General features: G+C 45.8%; 1 protein-coding gene across 4 annotated transcripts in view; it reads left to right on the forward strand.

Annotated features, from left to right (window-relative positions):
- The first annotated feature begins 7785 nt into the window (after nucleotides 1-7785).
- NOX4 (NADPH oxidase 4) overlaps nucleotides 7786-13103 on the forward strand; it is a 107268-nt gene continuing 101950 nt past the window's right edge. The window contains exons 1-2 of one of the 4 annotated variants that reach the window (XM_061457925.1): nucleotides 7786-8058; nucleotides 8655-8750. In XM_061457925.1, coding sequence (XP_061313909.1) covers nucleotides 7833-8058; nucleotides 8655-8750 — 322 coding nt within the window. In that variant the 5' untranslated portion in view covers nucleotides 7786-7832. The remainder of the gene's footprint in view (nucleotides 8059-8654; nucleotides 8751-13103) is intronic. The other 3 variants (XM_061457927.1, XM_061457926.1, XM_061457928.1) reach the window with 3 other exon arrangements.

Consider the following 13103-nt stretch of genomic DNA (forward strand, 5'->3'; position numbering starts at 1 on the left):
GTAATTGTGGCAATGATAGGCGTGTTCTCAAGAAAGTTCAAGGGGATTTTAATTAAGAGAGAGGAACGCTGTGTTCAATATTAAATTGAAAATCAAATGTCAGAAACAACTTGGCAATTCTGACCCAAAAAGCTGCTAATAACAATGGAAGGAGTGGTGAAGTCAGGGCTATGTGTGACTGCTTGGAGCCCTGGGTGGCAGCCCCAGGTCGTTGTAAAAATTGCAGGAAAATATGTTTAGAATGGAAGACATTTTCTGAAATGGGATCGTTTAGTGTTCCACTTACTCTGGATGATATTATATAGTCCTTTTCATAAAATAGTAGAGCTCTAACATTTAACAAGGTCTTTTTCCCTCCACTACTCTTACTGGAAAACTGTTCCAGTACTTTGCTGCACTTCATTTAGTTTCCAGGCTAATTTTAACCATGAGCAGGGCATAAATATTCACTCATGTATTGGTGTTTCCCTGTATGTAAAGAGTGGTATTCTCCCCTGTTAGTATTTACGCTGTTACTGCCAATTGCAGTTGCTTTGTCTGATTGAATCCCATTACCAACATCACCAAGCTAAGCAGGTCTTACTCTTTCACTGTATTTGCACCACTCCCCAGCAAGTGTAGCTGTATGGCACACTCGGCTTTTCTGCCTCAAATTTAAACTACTGGCCTGGCGTGTTGCAGTCACTGCTTATGCGGTTGTGTGTTGGTTTTGGGGGTTTTGGCTGGGTTCATTTTGTGCTCTTACAACCTTTCATCTGCATGTGGGCATTTGGAGATTCTCGTATCTCTGGCAATGGCATTTATTGCAGTTCAGATTCCCTACCTCCACAGGCAGCAAGATGCATTTTAAAGGCAGCCTAAAGGCATATTTCAGGAGGAAAACTTTCAAAGCTAGAGTACTTAGGGGAGAATATATCTGAATAGCTCTTTTTTGAATTCCCATGGGAATTCCTTTGTTAAATTCAGAGACAGCGAAATTCCATAGAAGTAGTCTAAATGAGTGATTTGAGCAAGATTCACAAAGACAAATGTAACCCCAGATTAAGTAATAGCAATAAAAATTGGCCGAGGTGCTTTTATAAGAGGATTTTGAGGTGTGACAATGTGAATAAACAAAGAAATTAACTTTTCCTCAGGTGGGGATTTCTAATATCTGGGATATTTGACTAAAATCTGGTCTCTTTTCATCTTGCTGTGATGTCCTTTCCTGATTTTACTTTTCTTTGATCATGGATAAAAGCCAGTGTTAGTTCTCAGAGCTTGTTTGTTAGCCTCATGCCCTGCTTTGCCCTTGCCTTTCCAATTTGTTTTCCTGCCCCACTAACCTTGTAGTAAGAGTGCAAACACCACTTTGGCAGAGTGATGGCGGAAGAATGTGCCAATCTCTCATATCTGCGGTTTTGATGCTTTTAACTTTACACTCTTCAGAGGAAAGAAGTTTTTTTTTCCAAGAATTGGGGAATTATGAGTGTTTACTCAATGCTGATATTTATGATGCTTGCATAAGCATGTTGTTGGATGTTGTAGTGTAGACATTAAGAGTTTCTGTAAACTATGCTCTGTAAACTGTAAGAGCTGTAGTCTGTATTGCAATTGTTTAGAATTTTCCAGTTGGAAAACAACAAGGATTGTTGTATTCTTATTGAGCCTCCTGCTGCAGATTATTGGGCACTGACCCTTGTGTCCTGGCACTGAATCAGGATGCCCTGGCACAATGTTAGTGTGCACTACATCACCTTGGGATGCAACCTACTGGAGATGTAAAGAGCGTTTTATTTCTTGTCTTAAATTATTGCTGCATACTCTTAACCAGCTCTCCCCTTCTCTCTGAGAAGTGACCGTGCTGATATCAAGCATTTCTTACTCAGTTTTTACTTATTTCATGTATTGTTCCATGACTCAGTTACTAATGACTCCACTAAAGCCTACTCTCTCTTTGATGGGTATCACTTTTCTGTTAAGTGCATATCACAAGGGAATGTTATTCAGTGGTTCTATGTCAGTGTGATTGCTCCACCAGCTCTGTTTGATGGTTTTATTCATGGTCTGGAAGCATTAATAACCTTCAGTGCAGTTCTGTAGGTTAATTGGCACACACAGTAACTTTGCGAAAGTATTCACCAGCAAGTGCTCCAGCTACAGTCTGAGTTGCAGATGGCAAAGGAAGGGACTGAGAGAATGACAGCTACCCACTGTAAGAAAAGATCAAGTTCAAGACCATGTAAGGAACGTGAAGGTGCACAAGTCAATATGGCCAGAGGGGATGCATTCATGGATCCTGAGGGAACTGGCTGAGAGAAATGGGCTTGTTCAGCCTGGAGAAGAGAAGGCTCCAGGGAGTCCTTAGAGCAGCTTCCAGTGCCTAAAGTGGCTACAGGAAGCCTGGAGAGGTACTTTTACAAGGGCCTGTAGCGACAGGACAAGAGGGATGGCTTTAAACTGAAAGAGGGGAAATTGAGATGAGCTCTTAGGCAGAAGTTCTTCCCTGTGAGGGTGCTGAGGCGCTGGCACAGGGTGCCCAGAGAAGCTGTGGCTGCCCCATCCCTGGCAGTGTTCAAGGCCAGGTTGGAGGGGGCTTGGACCAACCTGGTCCAGTGGAAGATGTCCCTGCCTGTGGCAAGGGGTTGGAACTTGACGGTCCCTTCCAACCTGAACCATTCTATAATTCTATGATATGAACAGAGGAGTATCCTGAAATGTATTAAGATACCGTACTCCTACCTATAACATTGTTTCTGGACTGTTCCATAAAAAGATGGAATTTCCTCTTCAAAAAAGGAAGATGAAATGTGTGCTAAAGCTCATCCAACTCTGGAAACCTTGTCTTGGAAAAAAAGAATTAAAAACTAAATGCACAATCTATCCAGTTAATCATGAAAAAGTGAAAAATGTGACTTGATAGTAAGTCATATGAAACTGAACAGAAAGAGGATTTCCATGTAACAGCAAACTACATGATAATGCCAGTGCTCTTGAAATGGTTGAGTCCTGTTTGGTCCCAAAATATGGTGCATCCACAGAAAAAGAGGAAACACAGAATAATGAATTAAGGGATCTTTTAGCTTGGTAGATTGCATTTATTTCCCCCTTCAAAGGTTTTTAAAAAGGGCCAGAAATGTTTTGTTTTTTAAAAAACTGCTCAAGCTCAAAAAGAGTTTATTGAGCAAATACAGAAATAATTTCTTAATAACATCTGTAATGCCAGTTTGGGGGAATATAATAGCTCATTTAACCTCTAAAATCAATGCAATATATCTTTTAACCCCTGTACTATTCTCAGACCTAGTCCCCACTCACAGCAAAATCAAGGAAAGACCCATAATTTCAGTGGAAAGTGGATTGGACCTAAACCATTTTATAAGGTGCATGATGCCGCGTGTTTAATGATCCACAGGTACGTGGCTTAATTCTGTAATGAGTGTTCAAGAAAATCTTACCAACAGTTGGTAAAATAAATATAACTGACATTTCTCTCAAACTGTCATGGAATGCACTCCAGCTGTATTTATTATACACATTTTCCCCATGTGCTATGTGCTTGCATTCTTTTATGATGAACGATGTTGCCGTGTGTTGGAGTTTTCTTTCTTGTTTGAATCAGGAATGTGTAGGAGGTTATTTGAGGACTAAATACTGTACGACCTTCTGTTTTGTCCTTCGTAGTTTTGAGGCTGTGGCATGGAGTTGAGCTGTGCCTGAATGGTTTGGTTTAGGACAGAGTTTCAACAGACACAAAATGGAGCCTGCTAATGCTATCAGTGCACTCATGCCTTGCTGCCTGTTTTGCTATAGGATCTAGGAAGATCTTGTTTTGTCTACAAGGATTAAAGACCAGATCCCCATCTGTGGTTGTCTGACTTCTCATATGAAGTGTCTGGGCATAAACTGTACTTTTCTGGTAAGGTAAGGTGTGGGTCTGAGCCATGCCTAACACTTGACATTATGGCAGCAGTAAATAGTGCATTACTGTGAATCACTGCAGCTTCACTGAAGTTAATGAACTTGGCTGTCACCCAAACCTGGAGAAGCATTCCACCCTAGGGAGGCCTCCAGGTCCATTAGGGAGCATAAAAGAAAGCAGGTTGATCCTGTGGTATGCAGCAAATGTAAAGACTCAGTTTCAAAAAAGGAAAGAAATGACACAACATGTAAAGCCATAAAAGCCATATGCCATCGCATGGCATATTACTCACAAGGCACAGATCTTAAGGGTGACGTGCATTTGCATTGCTATTCTACCCTTATGTTGAGGCTACACACTAAACTTACAGGAAAAATGATAAAGGGAAACAGCATGCAGCTTAAGTTTAATAAGAAAGTTTCAAAGGAATGCAAGAAGTTAATTTGTGGGGAAACCTTTCTGTTTCTGGTTTCTCCTGTGATTGCTGTTTTCTCCTGAATATTTTGGATTTTGAACTTTGTTCCACAGTTTTTCTTCCAGTGGAAACAAAAAATGAACCAGCATCCCAAATCTCCTTTTCCTTGATGGTCCTCTCCCTTCCTTAGATGTGTGTTGTTACCACATGGCCAGCTCAGTTTTCTGCTTTTCTTTGATTTCTCTCTCTTGCATTCCTGGCTGCACAGCGGCTCACTTGGAGATTGTTTCCTTCTTTGATTCTGGTAAAAGGCAGTGGTTAGGAAACCTCCCTGGGATATGAGTGCAATGGCTTCCCACTATTGGGCAAGTGCCCTAATCACTCGGCTATTATGCAGAAACAGCACTTTTCCCATTGTCTGTAATGAAATCGGTGCCAACATTTCCTTCTCCGCCCATGATCTCAGTGTTGAGGGTAAATACTTCAAGAAGGCATCCCCAGGATCAACCTCCTTAGGGATACAGGCAGAACTTAAGGACCTGTCTGCCTAAATCTAGCTTGCAACAGAGCAGGAGATGAAGTGCCCAGATCACTCCCCAACTGGAAGGACACACTGCTGTTCTGGATGACTCTCAGGTACGTTGGCAAAGTTTCAACACCAGAAACCTTCTAAGCCATGTCTGGAACATTAACTACAACACTCAACAAAATGTTGTAGGAGTAGATTTGACTGTAGGTAAGTTGACAGGAAGTAGAGTTGGAAGTTGAGTGTGCAGTCAGGGTGAGTTTGCTGATGCAATCTTACCAGAGAAAGTATGTGCTCAGTCTCTAAGAAGGACTGTCTGCCTCTGTCCAGCTGATGGGATGAAACACCAAGATCGGCATAACTGGAGGATGGATGCTCATGAAGCAGAGAAGAGATGAGCTCATGCTCAAATGATGTTTGACAGTCATAATTTAATTATCCAGGTTGTAACTAGCATCTATGGCCATATCTGAGTACTCTTACCAGGGAGTTTAAAACACGTGCTCATGTACATCTGGGATGGTTTCACACAGAGAAAGAAGACAGGAAACTTCCTGGGAAGGCACAGTTTAGCCACATGTAAACTCAGCTTTTTCTACAGAGGAAGAACACAGTTGTACTGTGGCACTGGTCTCTGCCAGCATCTTCCTGATACTCATTCAAGTATGCCAAGCATCCCAAGTATCAAGGAAACCCCTTGGCTGTTTCCAGGCAGGAAGCAAAAGGTGATGTTTTCTACAAAAACAAACTCCTTGCTCTGTACCTAGATACGATGTAGGATCCCATGTTGATGTAGCATGAGTCATGTACTCCACATGCATTACAGCACTCGGTAAATGGGCAGTGAAGTGAATTTGCTGGCTGGTGAGTCACCAGCTTCATGAGAGGGGGCCAAATCCTGCCTAAGCTGATTCTTCAGGCATTTCTAATGGGCAAATATGGCATGGACAAATTATTTTGAGTTTGTTTGTGCTCGCTGAGGCTGCAGCTTCGGCTGAAGCCCCATGTTATTAGGCCTAACATATCCAATGAGTTTTACTTTCTGTCCTCCCAGCTTTGACATGCTTGTCTAGGGAGGTTTCATCATCTGGTTCTCTGAAAGCAGTTTTCATTTCTCTTTACATTCCAACAGAAATGAGGAAGTGAATGGAAATACCAAACAACATAAGTAAACTATACTATTTCCTTTGCTGGTAGAGCTGCTTTGGCATCAAATTGTGGTTCTGGTGAGTGTTAAATTCAAAATGTCTTTTCCCTTCCACTAGTTTTACTTTTAGTGTCATTCAGTGATATACAATAGTTGTATTTCTCTGTTCTGCTGTTCCAAAACTTCACCTGGAACCTCATATAGCCATAGAAATCCTGCCACTTTCTGAAACAGACCCGAAATATCCCCAACCAAGTTTCACAGGAGCTATACCCTACCTGTGCTCTTTATTCTTAGGACCACACATGGGTCAGATGCTCCCTCCTATCTTTATATAGGACTGGAGAAAGATGGTACTTAGCTTCCTCCCTTGGCATGAGGCTTATGAGGAATACAAAACATGGCAAGTTTCCTAAGAGGAAGACAGCCAGCTCAGGCTGGACTGGATGAGACTTCTCAGCACTGCTCTTTGGTCTTGGCATCTCCCAGAAGAACAGCCCTGCTCTGTGCCAGCTGTCATTGCTGCTGCTATCTCAAGGAGCAATGTGTGCACCACAGTGCCTGGCTCAGAGTGGGAGCTCCCCCGGTGACTCATGAGGGTGTTGTATTTAAAAGCTGTAGCAACAAGGGTGTTTAAAAGCTTTTACTTAACATGAAAATCAGCAGCCAGGGCAACTCCCCCTCCAAAAAAAACCCAATCCAAACCAAACATGAAGACCACCACAAAAAGCAGACTGGCTGCAAAACTCAGTGGTCAGACCATGGGGCGCTGTGGATGCGGAGGTGCCTGCAGCACCCTGTGGATGTGCCCACAGCACCCTTTGGATGTGGAGGTGCCTGCAGCACCCTATCGATGTGCCCACAGCACCTTTTGGATGCGGAGGTGCCCACAGCACCCTGTGGATGTGGAGATGCCCACAGTCCCCTGTGGATGAGGAAATACCCACAGCACCTTGGGGATGTGCCCACAGCACCTTATGGATGCACCCACAGCACCTTATGGATGCAGAGGTGCCCACAGCACCTTATGGATGCGCCCACAGCACCTTATGGATGCAGAGGTGCCCACAGCACCCTGTGGATGCGGAAATGCACACAGCACCCTGTGGATGTGCCCACAGCACCTTGTGGATGCAGAGGTGCCCACAGCACCCTGTGCCTGTGCCCACAGCACCTTATGGATGCAGAGGTACCCGCAGCACCTTATGGATGCGCCCACAGCAACTTATGGATGTGGAGATGCCCACAGCACCTTGTGGATACGGAGGTGCCAGGAGCACCCCTTCTTGAGGCTGGGGTGCTGAACACTCAGCTGTTTGTGCCGGGCACAGGAGTGCCCCTTCCCGTGCCCCTTGGAGAGAGCAGGATCAGACTGACAGTAGCACAGTCTGGCCCATCCAGCTTTCGAGGGCCCCGTTGGAAGGTGTCCCTGTTCACTGCAGGGGAGCTGCACTAGATGATAACCTTTGAAACTCCCAACCCAAACTATTCCATGACTCTATGTGCAGTCCAGACAGTAGTTTCTTGGGCAGCCTCTTTGTTTTCCCCCGCACCGCAGCGGAGCTGCAATCACGGCTGCTCTCCCACTCCCTCCGGCTTCTTGTGTCGCGTTTCCCCCGTTTGGGTAAAGGGAAACCCCTCGGACGGGATTCTCCGTCGGGAAAACACGCTTTTCCCGGTGGGGGGATGGGAGGAGCCGGCCCCATCCCTCCGCAGCCGAGTCTCTGGCGGCCCGGAGCCCCGTCGGGGGTGTCCCCTGCCGAGCCCCCGGCTCCTCCGCCGCGGGTCCGGGGGGAGCCCCGCACACAGCAGACAAAGGGGCAGCGGCCGCAGCGGGGCCGGGATGGGGGGGCTGGAGCGCGGAGGGGCCGGAGCGCAACGCCCCGGCGGCCGGAAGCCCGGGCGGGGGGTGAGGGGTGGGGACAGGGGAGGACCGGCTCGACTCGGCCCGGCTGAAAAGGAGGGCGAGCCCGCACATCGCCCCCCCACACCCCCGGGTGCTGCCCCGCGCCATGGCTCTGTCCTGCAGGAGCTGGCTGGCCAACGAGGGGAGCAAACACCTCTTCCTGGTAGGGGTCTGCACCCCGGGGGGGGGGGGGGGGGGGCGGTGGGGGTCCGTCGATGGCGCTGGGCCCGGGGGAGTCGGGGAGGTCCCGGTGGTGCTCGGTGTCCGGGTTACCGGTGCGCGGTGCTAAGTACAGGGGACACGAGTGCGCCGCGGGCGGGATAAGTGCGGGTGTCCGCGGGCATCGCGGTCGGGACGTTGGGTCTTTGTTAGAGAAGGTCGGGGGGAGAAGATGCATCTTCTCGGAGGTCGGATTCTTGCTTTGTCTCTTTGTTGCTAGTTTGTATTCCCTGGGTCTTTGACTGCAGTGTAACTACAGATCTGCAGTAGCGCTCGGTATGCGGCGGGGGGGTTTGCCGACTCTTGGTAGTCACAGAGGTAAAGTTTGCGAAGTCGAATGGAAGTGAAGATTTCTCACCTAGGGGCTATTCCATTTAATATTTTAATGCATTTTACGCCAAAAGTTTGGTGTTTTTTTCCCCACTCCGTGTGCTTACGTTTATGAAACTGCAGGGATGTGACTGTTCTGAATGAAATCAACAGTGCGAAGTTCGCACGTGTAACTTGCGCTTACAATCTCTTGTTTCTGTTTCATTTCAGTTTTTCTGGCTCTCCCTCAATGTATGGTTCTTCTGGAAAACCTTCCTGCTCTATTACCAAGGGCTGCAGTATTACTATTTGCATCAGATGTTAGGGGTGAGTGACCCGGACATTACTTTTTGCCCTGGAAATTGAGCTGCTGGGAGGTGGGAAAAGGGCAGAATGCATTTGGTAATCAAAGACGACACAAACTGCCTGTTTAGCTCTGCAGAGTGGGAAAAGATCAAGTAGGAGATCACTGGGATCCTGTTGACAGTTGTTTAGGAGTAAAAAGTGTTGAGAAGTAAAAGCACCAGTTAAGTATGGGGCAGCTCTCCTTCCGCCTCCTCAATTCCCTCCCAGTGCCCCAGCTGCAGACAGGCTCACAGGAGCACCAACATGCTCAACAGAGGACTGGAGCTCAGATTTTGTCGTCAAAAGCGTTAGCCAAGCTTGTTGCTAAAGGAATTCTTTTGATAAATTCTAGTTCTTTTCAGTCTCACAGATCCTCCATTCTGCATAATTTGCTGTAATCTATATACTTTCAGTTTTGGTATTTAATATAGCATCAGCATGGAGTCTGAATGGTCATTAGACCATTTTGATTTAGCAAGGGTAACGTCCATCACCGCCAGAATTACCCATAAAGATCATTTGGGGAAGTGAGATACTGGCCTGTCTTGTGAAGTTATCCACAGCTATGCCATTGCAGTTGTTTGAAATGGTTTCTATCCAAAGGGATAGAGTAAGGGTTAACTGAAAGTGCTTTAGGGCTGCTCACAATTTGAGAATCCAGGAAAAAGTGAATCAATAATATGATGCTTTGTAGCACTGTGCCATGCTCAGGGGTGGATTTCAATTGGAAGCTGACATGGGGTTAAAGCAGAGGTGATGCACATCTTAACCTGCTGTAGAGCCTCTGGGTTTCACCTTTGGTGAAACATCCAGGATGTATTTTTTCCTATGGTTGATATCATTGCCATAGCTAGTGAGTTCTGTAAGCTTCTGTGAGCTTCCTAGAACTAAGTTGACCTGATCTACTTTTAGTTTTTCTTATGGCTGACTCAGATGGGTTCAAGAAATAAATGTTAGCAAAAGCAGTGCGAAAAGAAGGGAATGAAAATACTTAAATCCTTCCTGATGATCACTCCTGAAAGACAAAGCATGAGAACGTGTTCAGTATTACTGTACTGTACTTACTGATGGCTTTGTAGACCAGGGCATCCATTTGAAAACTGTGTTTGCTCCTGGCAGAGCTAGTGGGTTGCTTATAAAGCAGGTGTGCTTGGGTCACCACGTTGGAGCAGATTGTCAGCTGGTGTGGTGGATTGACCCTGGCTGGATAGCCAGTGCCCCCCAAAGCTGCTCTGTCACCCTCAACCGGGCAGAGCAGAGAAGATAGATTGAAAAGCTTGTGGGTTGAGATGTAACAGCGAGCAATCACTCACCAACTACCATTATGGACAAAACAGACTCAGCTTGGGAAATTAGTTTTAATTTATTAGCAATCACATCAGAGCAGGATAATGGTAAGACTGAATCCTAAAAAAAACATCTTTCCCCCTCCTCTTCCCAGGCTTAGCATTACTCCTGTATTCTCTACCTCCTCCCTGGCAGCAGCACAGGGGGATGGGGAATGGGGCTGTGGTCAGTTCATCACACATTGTCTCTGCCACTCCTTCACTCTCAGGGAAGGATTCCTCATACTCTTCCCCTGCTCCAGCCTGGGCTTCTCTCTCCATGGGGCCACAGGTCCTGCCAGAAGCCTGCTCCAGCACAGGCTGCCCATGAGATCCCAGTCTCCTTCTGGCATCCCCCTGCTCTAGCCTGGGGTCCTCCATAGGCTGGGGTCCTCCATAGGCTGCAGGTGGAGATCTGCTCCACCATGAACCTCCATGGGCAGCAGGGGCACAGCCTGCCTCACCATGGTCTGCACCATGGGTTGCAGGGAATCTTTTCTCCTCTCCTCCTTCTGCACTGACCCGGGTATCTGCAGAGCTGTTGCTCTCACATGTTCTCACTCCTCTCCCACAGATACTGCCGTGCAGCAGATTTTTCCCCTTCTTAAATAAGCTATCTCGGAGGTGCTGCCACCATCACTGAGGGGCTCAGCGCTGCCCAGTGATGGGTCTGTCTTGGATCCGGCTGCGTTTGCTCTGCAGGACATGGAGGAAGCTTCCTGCACCTTCTCACACAGGCCACTCCTGTAAACCTGCCGCTACCAAACCCTTACCATTCTAACCCAATCCAACTGGTATCAGTCAGCAAAGTTCTTAATTCAGAAGACTTGTCTGCCTTGTACCAGCTCATTATTTGTGGTTTGTTTTGGTTTTCTCATACTTCAAAATGAAAGGCACATGCAAAGTAACATAATGTGGGCTCAGAACCTGTGAGATGATTCAAGCAACAGGTTCCTTGTCTTGGTCAGGAGATGAGGACCAGGAGACCGTGTGTGTGAGTTTGTCTTACTGTGTCTGCAGCTGTGAGAAAGAATACCAGAGCAGTTTAGGGACTTTACAAAATGAGGAGGAAAGTGAAGTGCCAAGTCCATAAGATGCTTTGGGTCAAAGTTTGTCTAAATATCATCCTTAGACCCCAGAATTAGTTTTCTCCCTTCTCTTCAATATATTTGTGTATGTGTTTAAATCATGATTATTTTGCAGGCTGAGAAGACTGAACCCAATTTTAGTCTCTTCAGAAACCCATACATGTACCCATGCTACTGCTGCTGTTCCCTTTCACAGGGATTTTTGCTCCTCTTTTTTTTTTTCCTGTATTGGTTTGAGAGGGCCCATGGCCCATCTGCGTAACCATTTTCCTCTCCATTCTAGAATCGTAGAATCACAGAACAGTTGGGGTTGGAAAGGACCTTAAGATCATCCAGTTCCAACCCCCCTGCACGGGCAGGGACACTTCACACTACACCATGTCACCCAAGGCTCTGTCCAACTTGGCCTTGAACACCGCCAGGGATGGAGCATTCACAACTTCCCTGGGCAACCCATTCCAGTGCCTCACCACCCTTACTTACAGTAAAGAATTTCCTCCTTATATCCAATCTAAACTTCCCCTGTTTAAGTTTTAACCCGTTACCCCTTGTCCTGTCACTACTGTCCCTAGTGAAGAGTCCCTCCCCAGCATCCCTATAGCTCCCCTTCAGATACTGGAAGGCTGCTATGAGGTCTCCATGCAGCTTCTCTTCTCCAGGCTGAACAGCCCCAACTTTCTCAGCCTGTCTTCATGCAGGAGGTGCTCCAGTCCCCTGATCATCCTCGTGGCCTCCTCTGGACTTGTTCCAACAGTTCCATGTCCTTTTTATATTGAGGACACCAGAACTGCACACAACATGAGGGTGAGTGGCTTGCAGTCTCTCTGTGTGCTGTTTCTTGTTTGAATATTTTGAGATTTAGATGAAAGTTCTTGATTTATAATTCAACAATTGTTTTTTTTTTTATCTTAACAGAATTAACTTTTTTGCAGATCCTTTCATGAAAATTGGTTCCTTTTTCCGCAGTTAACAAAAAATGGCAAAAAGGAATGGTGTTTTTTTTGTGTTAAAAAATCCTCTTGTTTTTCAGTGAGGTCTGCTAAGGAGTTCTTTTCTCTTTTCATATGCTCCAATAGCCTAAAACCTCCTTAAGAACTGCACTTGCAGCACTGAAAGATTTACCACAGGTAATTTTATTGTTTACCAAGTAACAGGATGGAGAACAAGAAGAGTTGCTGTAGGAAATCAGATCGTGCTGTGAAATGAGATCTTGTACTGAATATCCTGAATATATTCAGTTCTGCCACATTTTCATGCCGTGTGTTTTCTTTCTGATGTGAAGAAGAAGGAATGAGGTTAGTCTTTCATTCAGTGGTTCACTTTCCTTCAGCCTTCCACAGAAGGAGGCTCAGTTTAATTCTTTTTCGGTTGCATCCTCTGCGATGCTGAACAAGACACTTAGCACAGGATTTTAACATCATTTAGGTACATAACTCTCAGTCTTTCAATTGCAATCTTTCTGATCCCTATTTTTATACCTGTAAAAAGGTACCATGAGCATGGTGGTGTCCTGGAAGTGCAAAGAGAATAAATAAGTCGAAGACACTGCTGTGCCACGACAAACTTAATCAGCCTATTCTATGCCACAAAATTTAATGGGTAAATTTATGTTGGGTTAAATGTCTTTGTTCAGTTTGAGTCCCACAGCCACATTCCCACTGTGGAATCTCCATCCCTGGAGGTTTTAAAAACCTAATGGGGCAAAACCCTGAGCAAACTTCGCCTGAGTTTTGTGTTGAACCTGCTTAGAACAGGAGGTTGGAATAGAGACATGCCAAGGTCTCTTCCAACCAGAATTGTTCTGTGATTATATGATTCTTATAGTGCAAGTTCAACCAGGACCTAATGGATATAAAGCCCTTCCCAGTACTTTTGCTTTGATGAACTCTCCCTTTGGATGCTTAATTGCTTTTAACACTGCA

This window comes from Pezoporus flaviventris, unplaced genomic scaffold (genome assembly GCF_033815535.1).
Source record: "Pezoporus flaviventris isolate CSIRO_AGI_PZ_B2104156 unplaced genomic scaffold, CSIRO_AGI_Pfla_v1 ptg000025l, whole genome shotgun sequence".
Classification (NCBI taxonomy): domain Eukaryota; kingdom Metazoa; phylum Chordata; class Aves; order Psittaciformes; family Psittacidae; genus Pezoporus; species Pezoporus flaviventris.